Consider the following 22,461-nt stretch of genomic DNA (forward strand, 5'->3'; position numbering starts at 1 on the left):
TGGACCCATGCTCCACACTGCCCTCCCCCGCTCCTCCTCCAGAGCCCTCCAGGAAGCAGAGGCCAGACTCCGGGGAAATAGGAACACATTGTCCTTTATTTGCATTTCGCAGAATACTGTACAAAGGGAGTAAAAATCCTATTCACACTTTGCTTAGAAAGATTTTGAGGTGAAAGTTCCCTATGATACATGGGGTGGGGCTTGGGGGGACCAAGAGGCAGAAAACAGGGCCAGTGACCCCCCAACCCCCACTGCTCCCTCAAGGCCCTGGTACCCACACCTCAGAAGTGACACAGACCCCAGTCAGACGGGGGGGTGGGGAGAAGGCGGCTCCCCTCTGGTCCGTGCTCAGGCTCCCGCCCCCCTCACCTCCTCAGCCTGAGTGGACAGCCCCCACAGGTCACTCCCTGCTCCCTCCACTGTCCTGCTCAGGCGGGGACCATGCAGGACTCTCTAGCCCACCAAACCCATTTGGCAGTGACCTGATGAGCCCACAGGTGCATGCCACATGAGAGGCCCTGGCCCAGCCCCCATCTGCGTGAGAAGGTCACAGGTGAAGGGCTGCGGAGGGGCTGCAGCAACGTTTCTATGCAGTGTCCCCAGGAGGCCCCCCACCACCACCGCAGAGTGTCACATCAGACCTGGGCTTACGATGACTCACGGGCCTCTCCAACCCATTCCCCCCCCCCCCACCACGCCACCCGAGCTGCAGATCCACAGCAGCCTCCCTCCCAATGCATCAGCCCACCACTTGGGGGGTAAATGACCCCTCCGAGCCTGCCCCTCCTCCCAGACCACTTCTCAAAGAATGAGGCTGGGTCTGTCCCCACCGCCCACCCCCCTCACACCAATCCCAGCTGCTATGTGACCCCATTCTTCTAAGACTCAATTCAGGATCCCACCCCCGCCCCTAACTCCCTCCCCCAGGGCCAGGACGGCTGCAGCCCTGGCCCCTCACCCCTGGGACCAGGCCACCCACATCCAGCCCACCATCCTGCTCCTTACCCTCCCCACTCCTACCCAGTACCCCAGGTGGGTCGTGCGGGAGCCATCTGACTTGGATTAGACAATTCTCTACCCAGAGCGATGAGGTGCTGCCACACCTCATCATGGATACAAGCACACACTAAAGTGTCACTCTAAAGACTTAGGAATTAAAGTGAAATAAACTAGAAGCTGTACCGTCCCCTCTGCCCCACTCACAGGGCTTAAAGTGCTTTAGCAGTCTGAGGATGAGCAAGTGAGCAGGGGGCTTCTCTTATCCCAACCTCACAGGTCTGTGTTCAGCCCAGAAGCCCAGCCCATTTCAAGAACACCCCCACAGTCTCTATCCAAAAGGCAAAAGGAAAAGATTTAAAAAAAAAATCAGAAGGGTCAGAGCCCCAGGGGGCCCCACCCCAACCCACTACAAGCTACTTCAAGTCTGCTACTGGGGGAAGTGAGGGGAAAACTAGGGCCCAGAGGCTCATCCCCCGTCTCTGGTGGTTACCAGAGGCTCCTTCTGTCTTCAGCATCACAGCCCAGGCTTCAACCCCTCCCCTGCCATCCTGGGCAGGGGAAGGGGCTGCACCCTCAGTACTTGTTGATTCCAAAAATCCGGACTCCGTGGAGCTGGGGCAGCTTGGGAATGAGCACACTCATCAAAGACACAGTGTTGAGGATGAAATGGATCTGGTCGTACTTGGTATAGAAGCTGGTGAGGAAGTACCTGTAGGAGGAGGTTGGGAGGAGGTATAAAACTCTGTTTGAAAGATCCCTTTCTTCCCCCGTCCCTGGCTGGGGTAGACAGATTCCTGACAGTGAGGAGTTACGGCAAAGACCCCCCCAGACCTGAAGTAGGGTGGTAATATCCCCCCAACTACAGAAGCCCCTGCTGACCCAGGCCCCGTGCTCTACCCCAGACCTGTGGACCAAACTCAGTGGCAGGAAGGAAGCTCCAACGGAGGACAGACAGGACCAGGGAGTCACAACCTGAGCGCAGCAAGAGACCCAGGGGCACCCCAGCCTTTCTTCCTCTGCTCATTCCTAAGCCAAGAGACACAGCTGGCGAGGGGTTTAAGCCTCGCAGGGCCCCAGGGTTCTGCAGGCCTTGGCCTTTCCACTGGCATCCTCCTCTGCCCAAGGCACTCACAGCACGATGGGTGTGATGGTCAGGAATTTCCGAGACGCGGTGAACTGGACCCCATAGTCCATCTGCTCCCAGTGGGTGAGCAGCCTCGCCTTGCCCTGGTCCGGGGTCTCAAAGGGTGTCCCCTTCACTGTGTGCAGGAAGATGTACATGCCCTGGAGGAAGGGGCCTTCGTTAGAGGACGCAGAAAGCCAAGGGCCCTCCCGCTCAGCTCCTCTGCCCCAGTCACAGACATGGGCTCCCAGCGATTCGGAGCCCCATCTACTGGGCAGGGGGATGCAGGCCGGAGGTCAGGCTGGAGCAGCTGAGAGACTGGCCAGAGAATAAGGAGACCCACTGGGTGAGAGGGCAGGCCTGGCATGAGAATTCCCGGGGAGGAGTCACCCATAGAACCAGCAAGGAGACGCTGTCCCTCCTGCCCAGGACTAGGCTTCCTGCGCCAGCTGGGAGGAGGCCAGCTGATGGGAAGGTACCAGGTCTTGCTTGCCCACCAAGAGTACCAGGGAGCAAGCAGGTAGTGAAAGAGCATGGAGGGGCAAGAGAGAAGGACACTCAGATCCTGACTGGGGGAAGAGGCATTTCTGCCCCAGGTTAGGCATCCAAGTGCTGCAGACTCTTTGGGATTCTTAGCTCAGCTCTTGATGACCCCCTCTTCCAAACCATAAGCCACCCAGTTCAAGAGGTGTGGCCATAGCTGCAGATTTTATTCCAGTGACAGGAAGTGGGGCAGAAACAAGAGAACTCTGGCGACTGATGTCAGCATGTCACCCTGACATCTGGCCCATGTCTGGGGGGGAGGGTCCCCTACCCCCACCCCAACCCCACCAAAGGCAGGCAGCAGGCAGGCCCTCACCATGTTGTGGATGAGGTTGGTGAGGGTCCAGACGACGGGGACGCTCACAAAGGGGATGCTGAGCAGTACGACGTGGAGAAGCCCGATGGCCAGCACGTACGAGAGCCAGATGCCGCGGCTGTTCATCACCCGCGTGTTGGGGTTCACCTCGCTGTGTGCTGTTCCCACGTTCATCCTGCCGCCCCTCTCCTGCCACTGTCCTACAAACAAGCAGCACAGGTGAGACAGGTTACACCACTTTCCCTGCTCCCTCACACCTTCCAATTCCTGCAGGGAGGCAGGCTTTATCCATTTCCCGCCGCTGGGCTGGGACAAACACCAGGCTGCTCTGCACGTCATCCAATCAGGACAGTGCCCTTCCAGGCATTGGAACTGCCTGGGTGGACAGGCCATCAACAGGCATCCAGCCCCAGAGCAAAGAAACCACTGCCTGTCCTGCAATCTCGCGCTCTAGGGGGCCCTCTACCCAAGAAGCCCAGGGCAGGGGAGAAGAGGCCCGTGCCCTAACACTCACTCAGCAGTAACCCTGCGGGACTCCGTCTCACCGAGGGTCTGATGCGACACATCTCCACCCCTAAGCCCCAGCTCTCCTCATGAGAAGAAATAAAAGGAGGTGAGAACAGGCAGTAGTGGATGAAGTATTTGAGGGTCACTGTTTCTACCCACCTTTCCTAATTCTCCAATTCTGGGTATCCCTGCACCCTAACTCAGGAGAATTGGTGGGGGTAGAAAGAGAGAGAAAAGGAAAAAAGAGAAAACAGACAAGAGACAACCTTTGCCCGGACCTGGAAGCTGCCTTCTTGGGGACACAAAACCACCCATCCAGATGTTTTATCCATTTGGCAGCCACTAAGGCTAGCCCTCCTGATGCCACCCATTTTCCTGCCAAACCACCTCGGCCCTTTTCCCTATTAGAGGAGGGGCAAGGACAGTGAACATGATCAACATCTACAGTGCCCATGGGTGTCTGGAGCCCACATCAACAGATGTCTCCCAGGGACACACCTACGGCCTCTCTCCTGACCCCTTCCCTCTCTGTCCACCTATCCTCACCTGAGCCTCTTTTCCTAGTATCTGTTTCCAAGTGTAAGTTATTAGCACCATGCCTTCCTCTGCCCAGTTCCAAGAGCAGAGGCCCTGCAGCAAGGGGAACCAGGAGGGCTGCCCTGGCTGCCCATGAAACCATGCAGCCCAGCCCGTTCTTGGATGCAGGAAAAGAGGGGAACGAGCAGCCCCTTGTCCAGAGCTCAGCTGTCCCCAGAACTCTGAGGGCCCTCTGACCAGCAGGAGGTGGGAACAGATGGCACCTTTGTACTGGCTCACCTCCTGAGCTAAGGGGAGATCTGCCCAATAAAGACCCTAAGGTCATCACCATGGTAACAGCCCCATCTTTCCTGGGGATACAGAAAGGAGTCCCAGATGAGGGTATCCTGGAAGTGCTCAGAAGGTCATCACCCAACCCTGCTGCGATGACCCCCCCCACCCCCAGACTCAGTTGCCCTCTATCTCTGGGTGGGATCACACAGACTGCATAGGAGCTGGAATTCTCAAGGATCAGTTCCCTACTTCCAGAATAATGGGAACAAGTTTCTGCCTCTCGGATAGCTCCAAGCTTAGAGACCGCAGGGGACATGTGACCCACAACACACCTTCCCAACATACAAACATACATGCGATGGCTCCAAAAGCAGTCATGCTCTTGGGGCCCATAAGCTCAACCCATTAGGCTGGATAATTGGGCCTAAGAGAAACCCAGGGAATTAGAAAACCAGGACTGGCTCGGTTGTTTACCTTCCCAGGGCCTTAGGGCTTCAGTTACCCAAACACAGCTCCTGGGAAACCTACTGCACAAAAGCCTCCACCTGGCAGAACGGGAGTGGAGGGTGGGGGAGACTGGCTAGGAAGTGACGGCCTGGAGGGCTTAACTACTGACGAAGAAGAGGGAGAGAGTTCCCCAAGTAGGACCAGAAACTGCTTCCCTTCCCCACTTCCCCCTAACCTAGACCTACAAAGACAAAGGAGTAGCAAGACCTCTAGCCCTCCCGAGGAGCCTTGCTGAGTCCCAGATGATTCGACACTCCTTGCTGGCTGTAACAGGGCACCCAGCAAAGTCTGAGACGTCTCGGGGCGGGGCGGGGCTCAGACCTATGGCTTCAACTGATACCCTGGGAAGCTTCTTTCTGCAGCCTGAACACCAGGTGCGCTGAGAGCAGAAATTCCCAGGAGACAACCTCCCCCCCCCCCCCCCCCCGCCCCGGCCAAAAAAAGATAGAAAAGTCAATAAACTAAGGGAAAGACTGGCAGCAATAAACTAAGAAAAGCTCTCTTGAGACTTTTGTGTGACTAAGGGTACACACCACTTCCATTAGTGAAATAACCAACTGCCCCTGGCCCAGAAGGGGAGAAATGGGAAGAAGAAGCTGGCAGACACAAAGTAAGCTCACAGCAGCTGAGGCTGAAAAGTTCTGCCACTAAACTAGCAGGTGGCTGCCCGCGTCAGTCCCCGAGGTGGTTTCATAACCTGCCTCAAACCAAAGCCTGCAGCAACTCTGTTCTGTTAACTACTTTCTTGCAGGCAGCTCTTTCCCACTCCTTCCCTCCCTTTCCTACTGGCTCCTACACAAATATCTCTGCCCAGTCTGTCAGACACCTAAGCCAACACCACAGTGCCAATGGCCAGGTGAGCTGCTTCGTGATCTCTCCCCCAACTAAGGGCAGCAAATCTTTCGCCTTCTGGGTGAGGAGCTCAAAGCACAGCAGCCTGCAACCTGGACCCCAGCGGGGAGTCCCTGACACAAAGCCACTGTCTTTCTGCCCACCCCCCAACCGGCAGGGCCACCACCGTCACTCACCACTTAGCTCCGGTTCTTCCTCCCGGACTCGAGAGGGCGGTGGGGATGGAAAGAAGGCGAGAAGAGGCGCGAACCCCTACTAGCACGGGGAGAGGGTGAGACGAGGAGGCGGAGTCCTCACTATTGTTGGGGTTTACAGAGTGGGACTTCGAGACGAAGTGGGGGGTCTACGCTCCACACCCCCCAGCCTGGGACCTCGCACTCGGAGCCTGGCCTCGTCCGGAGCCCCACCCCCACCCCCACACGTTCACCCAGCTGGAAGCGGCCAAACCTTTATCCCCGAAGCCCAGCCTCTCCCCGCCCCCATCCCCAGCCCAAGCGCTTCTCCTCGACGCCCCATCCCCTGCCTCCTGCCCCCACTTCCCCTTTGGGCATCACTTCGACTGATGCACCCCCGCTCCCCGGCCGAAGCACCCCCGCCACCTCCACTCGCCCTGTCCCGATCCCCTCCAACCAGGGCGCCACCCCAACAGCCCCCACCTCCTTTCCCGTCCCTCCTGTAGCCCCAGGGTACTCCCGGTTTGGCCACTCTACCGCCGCCCGTCTGGACTCACCGTGTGGGGCCGGAGGTCGAGGCCCGGGAAGGGTGCCCGGGGGCGGGGGCCGCTGCTGCTCCAGCAGCTGTAAGGAGCCGCGGCGGCAGCCACCCCGCTGGCAGCTCGAGCCGAATCAGCGCCCCGCGCCAGCCCCCATTACGTCACCGCCCAGCGCCGGGCCGCCCGCAGCCTCCTGGGAGTTGTAGTATTTACCCCTGCTCCAGGCCAGGGATCTCTGGGGCCGCCCGCAGGTTTCAACTGTACGCGAAACAAAGGTCAGCTGGTATAGCTTTGACGCATAACAATGCCTGTTTTGGCGTCAGCGTGCTTCTTGTGGAGTTTACTCTTGTCCGGTTTTGCAGATGAGGAAACTTTAAGTTTCAAGTAACTTGCCATAGGTCCCCGCTGGATTCCAGCCTGGACTGAAACCCAGAAATTCTGACCCCAAGTCAGTTTTTCAACTACACTTCGCTGCCTCTGGCTCTCCAGACAACTACTGGCTCTGCCCCTGTCGGGCCCTCCTGGAAGCGGATTTTTCGCAATATTGGTTAGTATGAGAGTCTGGAGGGCAGAGAACTAAGTCCACAGCCTGTCTGCTGCTCAGTTACACCTGGGCCAGGTCTCATCTTTGGCCTTCCCACATTAGACGTGGGAAGAAGACATGTGACTTGGGAAGCCACCCTGATGAATAACCAGGTCCCTGAGTCCCAGTCCCAGGTCAGCTGTGTGGGTTTGGGGTGGCTCTGGGGTCTGCAGTTTTCCCCTCAGAACTCTGCAGGCCAGGGCACAGATTTTCCTGCCAGGAAGACTAAGCAGGTACTGCTTCACCAGCAGTGTAACCCTCAGCAAATAAGTTGTCTTAATCTCCAATTCCATACCTGTGAAAACCTATCTCCAAGGTTGTGGAAATTCAAAAGAATGTTTGCAAAGCGACTGTTATATTGTAGGAAGCTGTTTCTGTAGGAGGCTGAACCTAAGGACTCTTGAGGTCTCCTGGGTCACTCCCACTCTCCATGTCACCAAGAGGGCCTTGTTTGAGTAGTTTCTACTTTCCCTGCCCCAGCTTTTAAGTCCACTCTATGCCCAGCAGGGCTGGAATAGCAGGATCAGGTGATGTCACAACTGGCCAACCTGCCTGGCTGTGAACACACACTGAAATGAAGGTGAGGGAACAGAAAGGAGAATGCTGGTCCAGGGAACCTGGGGAGCACTCCTCTGTGACCTCACCCATCCTCTCACCAAGGGGCTGCCAGGAAACAGCTGTCATAAAGCTGGAGTGGGTCCCTGAGGGACCTATTGGATGCCCAACAGGTGGATATCTGAACCACTCAGGGCAGGAGAACAGGCAGCTTCTGAAATATTTCCAGGGCCAGTAGCTCGAGAGCACTCAGCCCAAGACTTGAATAGTCACCCCAGAGTCTTTTTTTTTTTTTTTTTACCCGTCTTAAACAGTTGTGCCTGGGCCTTACAGAAGTTCCTGCTGGTTGGTAGAGGCCCCTTCTGAAGAAATAAGCAAAAACTGCATGTTGTCCTCCCATAGAGGCCTCCCCAGTACTGAGGAAAAAAAAATTCTCCTATTTTTCCCAAAATGCGTCTACTGGACTCCTTCCACTTTTCTCTGGGAGTCTTTCATCCTCCCCATAGTTGATCAAGCTCTCTGATCTTTGCCAGTTTCCTGTCTGTGAAGTTCAGTGACCCAGACTGGTTCCAGGCCTCAGACAAGGGTCTGACTAAATGCATAGTCTAACGGAAAGATTACTGGACATGCCATGCCCTATTAATAGCTCCTGTTATCAAGGGTGGTTTTTTTTTTTTTCTACAATGAGAATGAACAGAGTCCTGACTCACTCTAGGTTTGTGGTGAATTGTGGATCGCTTTCTGCTTAATTTAGCCTGAGTCCCTGTCATCACCTTTCTCCTCTGGCTCTCTGCCCTTGTAATTACCATGTTTTCACCAGACATCCTTCAGCCTTGAATAGGCCTAAGCACAGTCCAGAATGAGTGAGAGCACTCTTATGTGGCGCTGGTCAGTGTGTAACCCCTCAAACAAACAATTTCTGATATATGCCAAGAGGTTAAAAAATTGTTCAGGTCTCGGAGCCATGATTACACTTCTGGTAGCAGATTTCGAGAAGGTATAGCCCATGTACTATATGTGAGGGTGTTCATTCCAGCATTATCTATAACAATAGAAAACTGAAAGCAACCCAGTTCAGTTCAATTCAGTCCCTCAGTCATGTCTGACTCTTCGCAACCCTGTGAACCGCAGCACAGCAGGCCTCCCTGTCCATCACCAACTCCTGGAGTCCACCCAAACCCATGTCCATTGAGTCGGTGATGCCATCCAACCATCTCATCCTCTGTCGTCCCCTTCTCCTCCTGCCCTCAATCTTTCCTAGCATCAGAGTCTTTTCAAATGAGTCAGCTCTTCACATCAGGTGGCCAAAGTACTGGAGTTTCAGCTTCAACATCAATCCTTCCAATGAACACCCAGGACTGATCTCCTTTAGGATGGACTGGTTGGATCTCCTTGCAGTCCAAGGGACTCTCAAGAGTCTTCTCCAACACGACAGTTCAAAAGCATCAATTCTTCAGTGCTCAGCTTTCTTTGTAGACCAACTCTCACATCCATACATGACCACTGGAAAAACCATAGCCTTGACTAGACGGACCTTTGTTGATAAAGTAATATCTCTGCTTTTTAATATGCTGTCTGGAGAGTTGGACTGTGAAGAAAGCTGAGCACCGAAAAATTGATGCTTTTGAACTGTGGTGTTGGAGAAGACTCTTGAGAGTCCCTTGGACTGCAAGGAGATCCAACCAGTCCATCCTAAAGGAGATCAGTCCTGGGTGTTCATTGGAAGGATTGATGTTGAAGCTGAAACTCCAGTACTTTGGCCACCTCATGCAAAGAGTTGACTCATTGGAAAAGACCCTGATGCTGGGAGGGATTGGGGGCAGGAGGGGGAGGGAACAACAGAAGATGAGATGGCTGGATGGCATCACCGACTCGATGGGCATGAGTGAGAGTAAACTCAGGGAGTTGGTGATGGACAGGGAGGCCTGGTGTGCTGTGATTCACGGGGTCACAAAGAGTCGGACACGACTGAGCGACTGAACTGAACTAAACTGAACTGCGGTTGGTCATAACTTTCCTTCCAAGGAGTAAGCATCTTTTAATTGCATGGCTGCAATCACCATCTGCAGTGATTTTGGAGCCCAGAAAAATAAAGTCAGCCACTGTTTCCACTGTTTCCCCATCCCAAGTGCCCAAGAAAAAAGTCATAGTACTATATCCACTGAGTGACATAGAAGGAAGCCATATAGTAAATGATTGTGACTAAGGTTAAATGAAAAGATCAGGATATAAAATAGCCTGTGCTTGGAGTTACCTAGCAGTCCAGTGGTTAAGCATAGGGCTTTCAGTGTTGTAGGCCTGGGCTCAATCCCTGGTCAGGGAACTAAGATCCCAAAAGCCAAGCAGCCTGGCAAGAAAAAAAAAAAAGTCTGAGCACTCCCCAGGGATGCAGTCAGCAAAACAAAAACCCAACTCCATCAACAAATCAATTGGAAGAAAAAAAGGAGAGGGAGAGACTTAAAATTAAGAAATCTATCAATCAAAAGGCTTATTGGGGTCCTCATTAAAGTACACCAACTTTAAAAATTATTGAGGAAATTTGAATGCAAACTATTCAAATTGATGATTTTAATGAAATATACATTTTAAGGCATGGTAGGGTGCTGTGGTAATTTTTTCAATAAAAAAGTCCTTCTTATCTTCTGGACATATATGCTAAAATATATGTGGATGAAATTATATGATGACTGGATTTGCTTCAAAATAATCTGGGCTAGGGGTGGGGGAGAGGAAGAAAAGAAGTGAATTGGGCCGTGAGGTGATAATTATTGAAACCAGGAGATGGGGACATGAAATTATTCCTATTATTTTCTATGCTTTTTTGCATTTGAAATTGTCCACAATAAAAAGTTTTTATAAACCTGCAAATGCATTAACGATTATGATGTGGCAAGACAGAGCAACACTGGTAAGATCCCGGCACCAGACTGCCAGGGTTCAAGTCCCAGCTCCTGTGGTTGTCAGCTGTGTGACCTTAGACGAGTCACTGGACCTCTCTGCGCTGTGGTTCCTAGAAATGAAGAATGTTGATCTTCATGGTGATACCGGCCACGTGTTGTTGTGAGAATTAAATGGGTCACTACACGTGAAGCACTTAGAACAAATCCGGGCACTCAGGAATCGTTATCGACTTTTGTTAATCCAGTCCACATTTGAGTGATATTTGATCATCTACTTCACTAGGCTGTGGAAATCCAGTAAAATAAAAACAGATCTTGTGTTAGGATGGAGGGGTTGGGGGTGATCTTTTTCATTCTCTAGTTTCAAACTTTGTGTAATGTGAGATTATTCGTTTTAAATTTTTTATGAAAAGTGTTTATGTTTTTAAAACAGAGTGAGTCATCTTCACTGACTTCTCCCTGCCCTCTGGGAACTCCTTAGTCTGCTCAAGTAGACATGTTCCCAGCCTTGGGGTGTTTCCATCTGGTGGGGTGGTGTGGCCTCTGCTTGCCACAGATACACCGTGTGGGCCGAGATAGCAAACAGGGGCGGGGTCACAAGCTGGGAACATGTTCCTGGGGTGCTGGCAGTGGTGGGAAGTGAGGAGGTGGGATGTCAAGAAACAGAACCCCTTCTTCTGAACCCCGGGAGGAATGACTGAGCCCTCCACTCTTATCACCTCCTACTCCCCTCCAATTCATTCTAGCTGCTCTCCAGCTCCCCCCACCTCACCTCCCTCCTTCCAGAAGGGGAGGTGTTGAGGTCACACCCAGAGCAAGTGCAAGGAAGCAAAGAGCTGTTTATGTCCGCAGCTGTTTTTGTTTGGGTGGGGGGGCACCCCGGACATGTGGTGGCAGCGGAAGGGAGGGGGCAGTGATGCTGAGCTATCAGAGCCCTGAGTGAGTTTACCAAGTTGATGAGAAACAGGAGGAGGTGCCAGGACAGGCCGAGTTGCCAGTGGGCACTCCACTCTCCTCCCCTCGCCCTGCCCCGTGGTTGGCTATTTTGGGCTGCAGAGGGAAAGGGCCGAGCTTGCCAGGGCCTCCCGGGCCAGAATCAAGGCTAGGGAACCAGAACCTCCCTCTGGGAACCAAGAGCGGGCTGCTCATCAGGAACCCCTCCAACTGCATATTCTCTGATACAAACAACTGAGATTTTCCCTTATGCGGGGAGAAAAAAAAAAAGTTTAGAAAACTGTAAATATCACCAGATCAAAAGGGCAATGGATATAAAAACAGTAGCTTTAAGAAAAGCTCCCCTAGGTTCCTTCTAGTCTCATGACTACCCCTAGCAGTCCCCACCTCTTTAGGAATTCTGGGCTGCCACTGCCCCAGATCAGCTTCCGCCTTCCCCTCCTAATACAGCTTTTCTTTCAGGGGTAATCACAGCCACCATTATTAGCATTTGCTCTGTTCCAGGCACTGGGCAAAAGGCCTTACCTACATCAACTCTCTCCATCTTTCAAACAACTCTGTGAGGTAGGTATATAGGTAGGTAGATAGGGTTTTGTTTTGGGGTTTTTTTTTTGGCTATACTGGGTCTTCGTTGCTCCTCAGGCTTTTCTCTAGTTGCAGTCAGCCACTCTAGTAGCCACTAGGCTACTCTCTAGTTGTGATGATTCGCGGGCTTCTCGTTGCGGTGGCTTCTCTTGTTGGGGGGCATGGGATCCAGGGTGTGCGGGCTTCAGTAGTTGCTGCTCCTCAGCCCTAGAGCACGGGATCAATATTTGCAGTGCAAGAGCTTAGTTACTCCACTGCATGTGGGATCTTCCCCGGACCAGGGATCGAACCTGTGTCCCCTGCATTGGCAGGCAGATACTTTACCACTGAGCCACCAGGGAAGCCCCAGTAGGTATTTTTATTATCTCCACTTTGCAAATGAGAAAACTGCCGTAGGAAGTTTAAATATTTTGCCGAAGGTCACACAGCCAGGAAATGGCATTTCTCCCAAAAGTCAATCCTGGCCACACACACTGCTGCAACCATCTGTCCTTCATGTTTGCATCAGTGCCTTATAAAGACTTCTCTCCTGCACTGGGAGCGCTGTATTTATGTTACACATCCACTGCCCCTGGAGGCTGCTTGCTCTGTATTTCTTACTCATATTTGCATTTCCTGTATATAATAGGTTCTCAGGAAATGTTAGCTGTGACGCACACCTACCAAACTACTGCTGCATCAAGCCCCTAACCACTCTCCCCAAACCACACCACACTCTCTCACTCTTGTCTCAGCCTACAATGACTTTGTGCCGCTGGTAGACTCCTGTTTGTTCCAGAAAGCCACCCCTCACCTGTCTCCTTCTCTGTGAAGGAGACTGTCCAAACAGAACCCGCTGCTTCATCCTCTCAGCTTCTCTGACGCCTGCAGATGCCTCAGCTACAGCCCACCCCTAGGCCATCAAGAGGCCAAATTTGCCCGCATACCCATCTTCCCCTATTGTCTGAAGGCTATTCTACTTCTCTCTGCATCCCCAGTGCCTAAGAGGCCCAGCAGGTGTGTGCCGAACTAAGGAGAGAGTACGTCTGAGGATGGGAGCGTGAGGTATGTACACCCTTGTCAGTTTCCACAAAAGAGCAGAGGATTTTGTTGCCCCCAAAGCCCAAACTGCCCAAGAGACTGGTGTTAGATGGGTCCCTGGTTGACATGCTGGGTCAAGGAGACAGCCCTCCTCCTTTCCTTTCAGTTGTCACTCTCTACCCAGGCTGAGCCTGGGGGCGGCGCTTTCAATATAAGGCAGGGAGGGGCCTAGAGGACTGCTCAACTTCCTTCCTCCAAAGTCACATCTCTGGGGCATGGAGTTACTATTGTTGGAGAGAAGACTTGTGACTCAGGCCACAGAGGGTGGGGGCCTTCGGGGCCTACTTTCTAGGGCCCTGAACTTGGGAGCCAAGCCTTGCCATGCCTCAGCCTCTTCCCTGCCTCATCATCATAGATACATTAAACATCAGGCTGGAAGGGATTTCAGAGGCCAAGAGTCCAGAGAACCAAAGACCCAGGGGAATTGGGGGAGGATGTGCCCACTGGCACAGATGTCTGATGACCTTGAGCTCCTCCAGTCATAGCTCCTTCAGTCGCCCATCCCTCATCACTTTCCCATCTGGACTGGTGTAGTAGCTCGTCTTTCATTCACCAATACATCTTCCACACGGCCAGCGGCATGATCCACATTCAAAGCTAATTTTAATACCCTTCCATCCATCAGCCATGGAAACAAGTCCTAATTCTTGCCTTGTATACAAGGCCCCAGGATCTAGATCTTTTCCACTTTAACTACAGCCTTTGCCACCACCCCTTCAGCTCTACATCTAGAAGCCAAGTCTTCTGATGCTCCCTTCTTCCTGCATATACTCTGCGGCTCCGCCTGATGAACTCAGCCTTAAACCCAACTTAAATATCCCTCCCTGGTAAAGCCTTCCCTGAGATCTTGGAAAAGTTAGTGTATCAGGTAGGAATGCTCTCAGTTAAAAGCAACAGAAAACCCAAGCAAAGGAATGATTCTGACCCTGGGTTGCCATCAGAATCACCTAAAGAGGAACTTCCCTGGTGGTCCAATGGTTAAGACTCTGCGCTTCCAGTGCAGTGAATGCAGGTTTAAACCAGGGGGTTAGGGAGCTAAGATCTTTTGTGCCATGAGGCATGGCCAAAAATATTTTTTAAATGAAAAATATTTAAAAGAATCACCTAAGGAGCTTTTAAAAGTCCCCATCACTGTACATATGCCAGATCAATTTAATTAGAATCTTTGAGGTGGACCCAGGCATCTGTAATTCTCAACACCTCCCATGTTCTAATGTGCAGCTAAGTTAAGAAGCACTGAAGCAGGAGTTATCTTTCTCACATTATGAGTCCAAAAGTAGGCAGTTGCTGGTGTTGGCTGAGTGGCTTAGCCATATCCAGGCCAGGTCTCAATGATACTTTGACCTTTCCTTTCTGCTTTGCTGCCTCAAGGTCAAAATATGGTTGTAGTTGCCTCTTCATGTCCAATGCCTAAAGAAAGCTGTAGAGAGAAGGGGAGGGTTCAATCCATCCTCTTTTTATGAGCAAATCAAAGACTGTCCTAGAAACCCCTCAGTCAACTTCAGCTTAGATGTCATTGGTCACAGTGAGCCACACCCAGCTGCCAAGATCGCTCCTCCCAAATCAGTGCGTGTTATCGAGGAAGGAGCTCAGGAATGGACACTGAAGGGTGGCAGAATACACCACCCCAAAATATGTCACTTGGGCCTAAGGATTATTTTGAACAGATGCAAGAAGGGCCTTCTAATCTCCTCTTTTCTTCCAGAAAAGAAAATGGAAGTGTTCATCACTCAGTGATGTCCAACCGTTTGCGACCCCATGGACGATAGCCCACCAAGCTCCTCTGTCCAAGGACTTCTCCAGGTGAGAATACTGGAGTAAGTAGGACCTTGTCATTTATCTTTTTTATATATAGTGGTATGTATCTGTTAGCCCCAAATTCCAAGTTTATCCCTTCTCATCCATATAAATGTGTATGCTTTTCTCCTGTTAATCTGCTTATGTCACTTCAATTAACAGGCCCAGCTGAAAAGCCCTAATTGGGCAGGGAAAAACTGTTGCCTCCCCTAGAGCACCAGCAGATTCTGCCACGGTGACTTAACCTCTCTCTTGGCTTCACACATCATCTGGCAAACATCACATTAAAGGCATTGTGCAGACGTGTGTCAACATGTCTGTGTCTCCCGCCAGACTGGCAGTTCTTAACTAAGACTGAACATTAGAAATACCTGGGGAGCATTTTGAAAAATACCAGTGCATACACCCCATCCACAGAGATTTTAATTGGTCCAGGTACACCCAAGCATAACTAATTTTAGAAACTCCCCAGAGTGATTCTAATGGGCAGACTGGGTGAACCACTGGGCTAACCACTGCTATCTAAGACCTTCAAAACGGGGGCTGGGGACTCCCCTGGCAGTTCTGTGATTAAGACTTCACCTTCCAATGCAGGGGGGAGTGAGTTTGCCCCCTGGTCAGGGAGTAAAGATCCCACATGCCTCATAGCCAAAAACTAAAACATAAAAAAAAAAAAAAACTAAAAGCAATATTGTAACAAATTCAATAAAGACTTTTTAAATGGTCCACATTAAAAAAAAGAGAGAGAAACTTAAAAGAACAGCAGCTGAATCTTAAGCACAGCACTACTTATAACATGGGACTCACAGGGTATCTTCACTGAATGAACAAATGAATAAATGAATGAACAATGGAGAAGAACTTCTGCTTCAGCCTCGTTCACCCTCAGACTGTATTGTGCACCGTTCTGAGTGTTATTCTTCCTTCTTCTCTGTTTTCTCATCTCTACTGAGCACCACATTCAATCACCCTCAGTGAATGACCTCCGTGGGCCAGCCGGACCCTCCTGGGTGCACGGACTTCCTGCTTCTCTGACAGCTGCCATGCCAGACACCCCAGTCCCACTCTTACCTGGCAGCAGCCCTAGTTGAAGGAGATAACTCTCTCCATCCACATCCAGGATCCCATCTTGTGCCTTTGCTAAAGCCCCCACCCAGTGTGACAAGACAGCAGTGGGAGGGGTGGGGGGGGCTAGGGTTCTACGTGCTTCCTCTTCCACACTCAGCCCCAATCCCAAAGTGGACCCCCAAGTATTCAGTAGCAGAGTGTCTGGCCTTACGAATAAGCAACCCACAGACAAAATGTCCACTTCTTCTGCCCAAGTGTAGAAAATGTGTCTTATCGGATTCCGTAGACAATCTGCAGTCTGAGCAATGACCCTGTTAATGTCACCAGAATGAGTCAGTGGTGGGCACATCCTCAGTGATAACATCATCCCATATCCTCGCCTCTGATTCTGACTTCCATTACCCGCCTGAAAATGCTCATTCCAGGTCCCCTACGGGGCCAGGCTCAGGTCCTGTAACCTGTGCAGGGCCCCATGCCCTCCATTCAGTAGGGCCCTGCACTTGGTTTTACAACCTACTGCTGTTGCCGTCTTGAAATTCTCAAGTTTTGAACAAAGGACCCCACGTCTTCATTTTGCACTGAAGCCTGCAGTGCTGTTCACCCATAGTCTCTTAGAAAATCCAACAAGGTTTTTTCCTCCCCAGAAAGGCCTCCACAGCATATGACCTCAGCTCTCTGTGACACCCATTCTTCTGTTCCCTTCCCTTACATTAGAAGAGGGTGGCGTGATGGGGCGGTGTGGCTGTAAATGACGATGGTCAGGATCAAGAGACCCTGGGGAATAAGTCGTCCAAGCTCTCCCCAGCTCCTGGGCATGAGGGAGAGTTAAAAGTACCAGCTTGGGAGCTCAAGGCCCCAGCAAACTACGAGAACATGAGTCAGGTCCAATCCAGAACAGAAAACCAGTGAGAAAACTTCTAGATGACCGTATGGGACTTCAGAAACCTTGAAGAACCCCCTCCAGCTCCTTAAGGGGCCATCTGCCAACAGTGCAGAGAACTAACAGTGCTCCTTGCCAGGCACTGGACACCCTTCAGGGAGCCAGAAGATGAGGTCCTCCCAAGAGAGATAAGTTTTCCCAGAAAAAGGGTGAAGGAAGCTTATTTACCATGGAAGAAGGCGTGCGCAGTAGGAGGAGAGACAGGTTGCTGAAGACAGTGGTGTGAGATGAGGCTCCCCCAGGCCTGCCAAGTGGGAATCCTCCTACTGAGCCAGGCTCTGGGCAGAGGGCAGAGGTTCTAGGAGGCAGAGTCTCAGCCCTGGCAGAGAGAGGAAGGATGGAGGCTAGCAATGTCCAGGCCTTGGAAAGGAAGCCTGAGGCAGGGAATAGAATTGGGGCCTGGTCTTCCCACGACAGGGCTCATCAGAGTCCGGGATCTACCCTCTCTGGGCATCGCCTGGCAAGACCAGGGCTCAGGTATCCGACACCTGGGGCCCGGAGTCACATGCCAGGAAACCCAACACTCCTGGGCCCCAGCCCCCAGCTTCCAGTAGCTACGGGAGCAGGGCTCCGGAGGAGGAAGTGGGTCTCCAGAGTCGCACCACAGGGAGGCTACTTCCGGGAAGAGGGCAGCACCGGAGAAGGCTCTCCCAGCAACAGGGTGAGAGGCTGGGAAGACGAGGAGGGAGAGGACAGGGAGGAAGAGTGGGGCGGAGAGGACAGGGCTGGGACGGGCCAAGGGGTGGACGCTCCAGGAAAGGGGTGAACGGGCACAGAAGGGGGGGCCCGAGTCACTCAGCCTGGCTGGATCCCATGAAGTGCTATTACTGATCCGTCCTCCCCGTCTCCTTCACACCAGTGCTCTCTGGTGCCTACCTGGCCCACCTGGCAGCCACCCAGGTCCTTTATTCCAGTGGAAGGAAACAGGACATGGGCAGAAGCAGACGCTTAGGAGCCCCCAGGCCCAGAATGATCAACAGAGCCTTGGACAGAAAGACTTCCTAGATTAGCCCTCCAGGATCAAAGAGAACTTAGAAGAGTCTCAGGCCCAGGGGACCGTCTACCCCGAGGGCCCAGTAAGGAAGGAAGCAAAAGAGCCGCCCAGGCCTGAGGGGGAGAAGGAAATGGCAACCCACTCCAGTATTCTTGCCTGGAGAATCCCATGGACAGAGGAGCCTGGCAGGCTGCAGTCCATGGGGTCGCAAGAGTTGGACACGACTTAGCGGTTAAAGACAGAGAGAGAGGCCTGAGGGAGCTCCCAAAGGAGAGGCCCTAGCCCAAAGAGAATCCAGAGGCAGACCTCAGGAAGAGAACACTGGCCGCAGGGAACAGAATTCTCTCGACTCACTCTTCCTTTCTGGAACTTTTCCTTCCCCAGATTTTACTCCAGTCCAGGACTATGCCAATCTGTGGCCATGTTCCCGCCAGCCAGTCACCTCCTGTCCCTGCTGCTGGTGATAGACGCAGGGGGCACCGTGCCCAGCCCCCAGGGGGTTCCCCAGGGCTGCTATGCGGCTGAGGAAGCTGGGGAGCGGACCTTCCGCTGCAGCCAGGCAGGTCTGAGCGCCGTGCCCACCAGCATCCCCAACGACACCCGCAAGCTCTACCTGGATGCCAACCGGCTGGTGTCGGTGCCAGCTGGTGCCTTCCGGCACCTGCCTGTCCTGGAGGAGCTGGATCTGTCCCATAACATCCTTGCCCACCTCTCAGGGGCTGCTTTCCAGGGCCTGGCGGGCACGCTGCGCCGCCTTGACCTCTCTGCCAACCAGCTGGCCTCGGTGCCCGTAGAAGCTTTCGTGGGGCTAAAGATCCAAGTGAACCTGTCTGCCAACCCGTGGCGCTGCGACTGTGCCCTCCAGGAGGTGCTCCGGCGGGTGAGGCTGGCCCCGGGCACGGGGACGGGCATCGTGTGTGGCCCGGGAGCCCGACCGGACCTCGTGGGGCAGGAGTTCCTGCCGCTGGTCGGGGAGGAAGAGCTGTGTGGGACAGGGCGGGGCGGGGCCCGGCGCAGCACCGACGTGGCCCTGCTGGTCACCATGGGGGGCTGGCTGGTGCTGGTGGTGGCTTATCTGGCCCACTACGTGCGGCGGAACCGGGACGAGACCCGACGTCCCCTCAAGCGGGCTCCCGTGCTGCCTGTGCGTTCTGAGGACTCCTCCACCCTCAGCACAATGGTCTGACGACCAGGGACACTTCTCCCGGCCCTCGCCCGGCTCCCCTGTCCTCTCCTCTGACCCCCTCTGCTTCCCCTGCAGCCCCTTCCCATCCCCCAATTCCACCCTTCCTCCTCTGTCTCTCCGAAACACCTGATATCTCTCAGTCCAACAACACCATCTTCTGTGCCTGGGAGGTTGAGCGCCTACTTTTGGTACCTACTCTGCTGGTCTCTCATAAAGAGAATGAGGGAGAGAGACTGTAACAGTTATTGCTATAGATTCACTGCATGGAAAAATATTTTCCAGAATTATGAATTAATTAACAGCCTAGAATTCTTTTTTCATACTTACGAACTATATAATGAAGGACTGCAATGCATTTTGCATAGCATTCATTTGTTTAAAATTGCTACTTTCTAAAATTCTCTTGTTTTCACATTTTGTTGGGGAACCCAACAACTCTACTGAGAAACCCAACTCAGTAGAGTTCCACCCAAGAAATAGCAATAGTTGGACATTTCTGGATTTTTCCATATTGCTTTTTTTCTTGTTATATTTATACTTGATTTTGAAGGGTTGCTTATGCTTGTGTCACTGCAAGCAATCAGTACCCAGTCATCTTGTAACACAGTGATACTTACTGTACAACAAAGCCTGAGTTTCTACCAACTGTAAGCCCCTAGAGTTAGGTGTCTCCCTCCTAATCCATTTATCTATACTATGGCCTTTTCTCCTTACACTCAGCAGGTTCATAAGGTTATTTGCCTTTAGTGATTTCACTTTCTTACAGTATGAAATATGAAGGTTGATAAAAGGAGAGATTGCATCTAAAAAAAAAAATAATAAAGAACAGGAAAGCAAAGCTAAAAGAAACAGCAGCTCTAATTTATTTCTTTGAGAGTCTTAGGTCTCCTTAAGTGTTGTCCTGTTTTGGCTCTTCAAATCCAGCCTAAGCTAAAATGAAGAGGTATAGTAGATGCTGGTATTACATATATGAACAGTTCCCAAAGACCCCAGTAAAGACCAAAAGGAAGCAAAACTAAAAGAATATAAAACAGGAGAGCTGGGTTCAGTCCCTGGCTTGGGAAGATCCCTTGGGATCTTCCCTTGGGAGAAGGGAATGGCAACCCACTCCAGTATTCTTGCCTGGAGAATCCCATGGACAGAGGAGAGCCTGGTGGGCTACACTCCATGGGGTCACAAAGAGTCGGACACGACTGAGCGACTTTCGCTCTCACTGTGCCTGGACTGTGCTAGACTGAGACCCAGAGCTGCTGAGTCCACGGAGATGGGGGGGGTGACAGACCAGAGAACGGTGGCAAATGGTCACGTGGGCCACCTCGGAGGTAGGAGCGGGCAGCTGTGGAGCGTGGTGGAGGTGGTCTCAAAGGCGGCACTGAGTGGATGTTTGAACTGACTCTTCAAGAATGAGGGGGGCTTTGGCAGAAAGGGGAAGGTCCCCAGCTGAAAGGTGGTGGGCTAAGGCAAAGAAAATGCAAAACAACTTGGAATGTCTGGGCAGCGGCAAGACTTACCTGGGGGCTGGAGAAGAGGGTATATAGGAGGGCGAGGAGACAGAGGGACCAAGCTGGCGGTGAGGTCAGAAGGGACCGTGTGGGCTCCTCCTCTCTTCTCCCTCTGCCTCTGCTGAAAAGCTGCACCCGCCCCCTCCCCTCTCTCTTTCTCTCTCTCTTTCACCCAAGCTCTGCTCCCATTACCCTCTACTATGGATCCCCTGTCTTAGGGTCCTCTGCTTCCTGTTTCGGAGATTCCCTAGCTCTCGGCTCTCTCCTTTAACACAGAAGGGCTTCTTGAACCCTTTCCCTTGGGAGAAAAGCGGTTTCTGCTCCACCTGAACTGGGGATGGATCACTAGAGAGCTAGAGGGATGGGGAGGTTTCCCACCCCCACCCCAGAACATCACTGGACAATTCTGTGAAGTCCCTTTATTAATGTCCCTGATCTCCTTCTCGTTTCACTGAACATGCGCGGCCCTGCACTGAGGAGTGGGAGGGTGTTGGGCCCTTCACCTCCACCACCAGCACTCCTCTGATGAGGGTGCTCCCGCTGACCTGGTGCCAGCTCCTCTCTCCTCTCCCACCTCCCAGCTCCTGACACCAGAGTCTATCTGCCACGGATGCCAGGGCCTATGCATTAATGATGATGGAAATGGAAGGACAGGGGATGGGAGGGGACCAGGAGGGAGGACATCCAGGGAGGAGGGAAGGAGGGCAAAGCCCAGACTACTAAGGGGGCACGGGCAGAGGGAGTCAGTACTCTCTTAGCAATCTGTCTCTTCTCTCAGCAGGAGTCCAGGTAGGGGGCAGAGGGAAACTCAATGTCCCCACAGTTAATCAAAGAATGCCTGGACAGAGTGGGAGGGGAGAAACCATGCTGGTTGAAGGAGGGGGCTGTATGAGACATCCCCATCACAAAGTCAGCTTTTCACGGGACCCAAAGGTGCCAACACACACTGTCCCTTGTCCTTATGAGGGTGACTCACCCATGTGGCCTCCGTGGAGGAAACAGCTACTTTGGGAAAGCTCCTGGGAGCCCCAGTTGAAACTGAAGATAAACACTGAAGCAGGGTTCCACCTAACTTATGGCAGAGCCTGGGGCAGAGGAGGAGGCCACTCAATGAGCAGCAAAGAGGAAGCCATCACCTCCCTTCGTCCCTCTGACCCATCCTGACTTCCCTGTATCCTTTCCAGTCCTGCCCGATCCACTCTCGATCCCTGAGGTTCCCCTGACCTCTCCAAGGCTGAGCTGCCTCACCTCACCCAGGAAACCTCCACTCGACTCACCTCACAAGAACCTGGGACAGGCCCCCATCTTTTCTCAGGAGACTTGGGCCTCCATCTCCACTTCCAGAGATGCTCAGGGATGGGGAAAAGAACTTGAAGGTGGGGAGTTTCAGGCTGTGGCTTTGACCATCCACTCCAGCCACATCCTGGCCTGGGCCTTAGGATCCTGCCCCATCCCTATCAAACCCTCCGTCAGTCCCTCCCCTACCACTCTCAGAATCCTCCCCCATTCTGCTCACCCATCCCCTTCCAGAATCAGCTGGGACTCATCTCACTGGGTTCTGGGAGACAGTGTGGAGACCTGTGGGAGTGGGAGGATAGGGGACGGGTGGGGCTCGGGGTCCCTGTCATTGGTGCCTATTTTGGGACGTTCATTCAAACCCCTGTTGTCCTGAGCAGCAGCGACAGCATCTTTAAGGTCTTCAGAGAGTGGGTTCCCCTACCCTGATCCCTAACTCCAGGTCTCAGACATAAGTGCAGGATGGGAAGCCTGGATAGTAAACATCCCACCAGTTATCGCCATGGCTCCCCTCTGGCTCAGATTCCTTTCCCTCCCTGGAATTAGGACAGGAGGGAGGGAGAGGGAGGACAAGTGGGGCAGAAGAAGACAGGGGGCAGGCTGGGGAGGTGGCAGGGATGGGGAGGTGGTGGGCTGCTGTGGCTCTCCTCCC

At 52.8% G+C, this 22,461-nt stretch overlaps 2 protein-coding genes, 1 long non-coding RNA gene and 1 other non-coding gene across 10 annotated transcripts; 1 reads left to right on the forward strand and 3 right to left on the reverse strand.

The window, feature by feature from the left end:
• Positions 1 to 78: 78 nt before the first annotated feature.
• On the reverse strand, positions 79 to 6,494 carry ORMDL3 (ORMDL sphingolipid biosynthesis regulator 3). 5 transcript variants are annotated; one of them, XM_020890066.2, is made up of 5 exons: positions 6,314 to 6,377; positions 5,834 to 5,909; positions 2,982 to 3,181; positions 2,132 to 2,283; positions 79 to 1,708 (listed from the first exon to the last, which is right to left on the reverse strand). In XM_020890066.2, the coding sequence occupies exons 3-5, from the start codon at positions 3,153 to 3,155 to the stop codon at positions 1,573 to 1,575; spliced, it is 462 nt and encodes a 153-aa protein (XP_020745725.1). In that variant the 5' UTR covers positions 3,156 to 3,181; positions 5,834 to 5,909; positions 6,314 to 6,377; the 3' UTR covers positions 79 to 1,572. The 5 variants fall into 5 exon arrangements, with proteins under 5 accessions (XP_020745725.1, XP_070335519.1, XP_020745723.1 ...); XM_070479418.1 differs by having other exon boundaries at positions 5,834 to 5,912; positions 6,314 to 6,358; XM_020890064.2 differs by lacking the exons at positions 5,834 to 5,909; positions 6,314 to 6,377 and adding an exon at positions 6,388 to 6,494.
• Positions 6,495 to 6,542: 48 nt separating this feature from the next.
• On the forward strand, positions 6,543 to 19,657 carry LRRC3C (leucine rich repeat containing 3C). Of its 3 annotated transcripts, XM_070479414.1 has the most exons (5): positions 6,545 to 6,916; positions 11,824 to 11,925; positions 12,575 to 12,990; positions 14,732 to 14,843; positions 18,210 to 19,657. In XM_070479414.1, exons 4-5 carry the CDS (start codon positions 14,785 to 14,787, stop codon positions 19,009 to 19,011), a joined length of 861 nt encoding a protein of 286 aa, XP_070335515.1. In that variant the 5' UTR covers positions 6,545 to 6,916; positions 11,824 to 11,925; positions 12,575 to 12,990; positions 14,732 to 14,784; the 3' UTR covers positions 19,012 to 19,657. The 3 variants fall into 3 exon arrangements, with proteins under 3 accessions (XP_070335518.1, XP_070335516.1, XP_070335515.1); XM_070479415.1 differs by lacking the exon at positions 12,575 to 12,990 and having other exon boundaries at positions 6,544 to 6,916; XM_070479417.1 differs by lacking the exons at positions 11,824 to 11,925; positions 12,575 to 12,990 and having other exon boundaries at positions 6,543 to 6,916.
• Positions 12,215 to 12,287, reverse strand: TRNAG-GCC (transfer RNA glycine (anticodon GCC)). The gene has a single exon. It is a non-coding gene; the product is annotated as a tRNA-Gly (tRNA).
• Positions 14,161 to 17,347, reverse strand: LOC139039114 (uncharacterized). Its single transcript, XR_011492318.1, has 2 exons — positions 17,000 to 17,347; positions 14,161 to 14,446 (listed from the first exon to the last, which is right to left on the reverse strand). It is a non-coding gene; the product is annotated as an uncharacterized lncRNA (long non-coding RNA).
• Positions 19,658 to 22,461: the final 2,804 nt, after the last annotated feature.

Source organism: Odocoileus virginianus, chromosome 17 (genome assembly GCF_023699985.2).
Source record: "Odocoileus virginianus isolate 20LAN1187 ecotype Illinois chromosome 17, Ovbor_1.2, whole genome shotgun sequence".
Taxonomy (NCBI): Eukaryota; Metazoa; Chordata; class Mammalia; order Artiodactyla; family Cervidae; genus Odocoileus; species Odocoileus virginianus.

Excerpts from the sequence above, each read along its gene's own strand:
- ORMDL3 (XM_020890064.2), bottom strand. The coding sequence starts at position 3,155 with ATGAACGTGGGAACAGCACACAGCGAGGTGAACCCCAACACGCGGGTG. Across the intron at positions 2,284-2,981 it reads CCAACCTCATCCACAACATG|GGCATGTACATCTTCCTGCA; the intron begins GTGAGGGCCTGC and ends CCCTTCCTCCAG. Across the intron at positions 1,709-2,131 it reads ACCATCACACCCATCGTGCT|GTACTTCCTCACCAGCTTCT; the intron begins GTGAGTGCCTTG and ends CTCCTCCTACAG.
- LRRC3C (XM_070479417.1), top strand. The coding sequence starts at position 14,785 with ATGGACGATAGCCCACCAAGCTCCTCTGTCCAAGGACTTCTCCAGGTG. Across the intron at positions 14,844-18,209 it reads CTCCAGGTGAGAATACTGGA|ATTTTACTCCAGTCCAGGAC; the intron begins GTAAGTAGGACC and ends TTCCTTCCCCAG.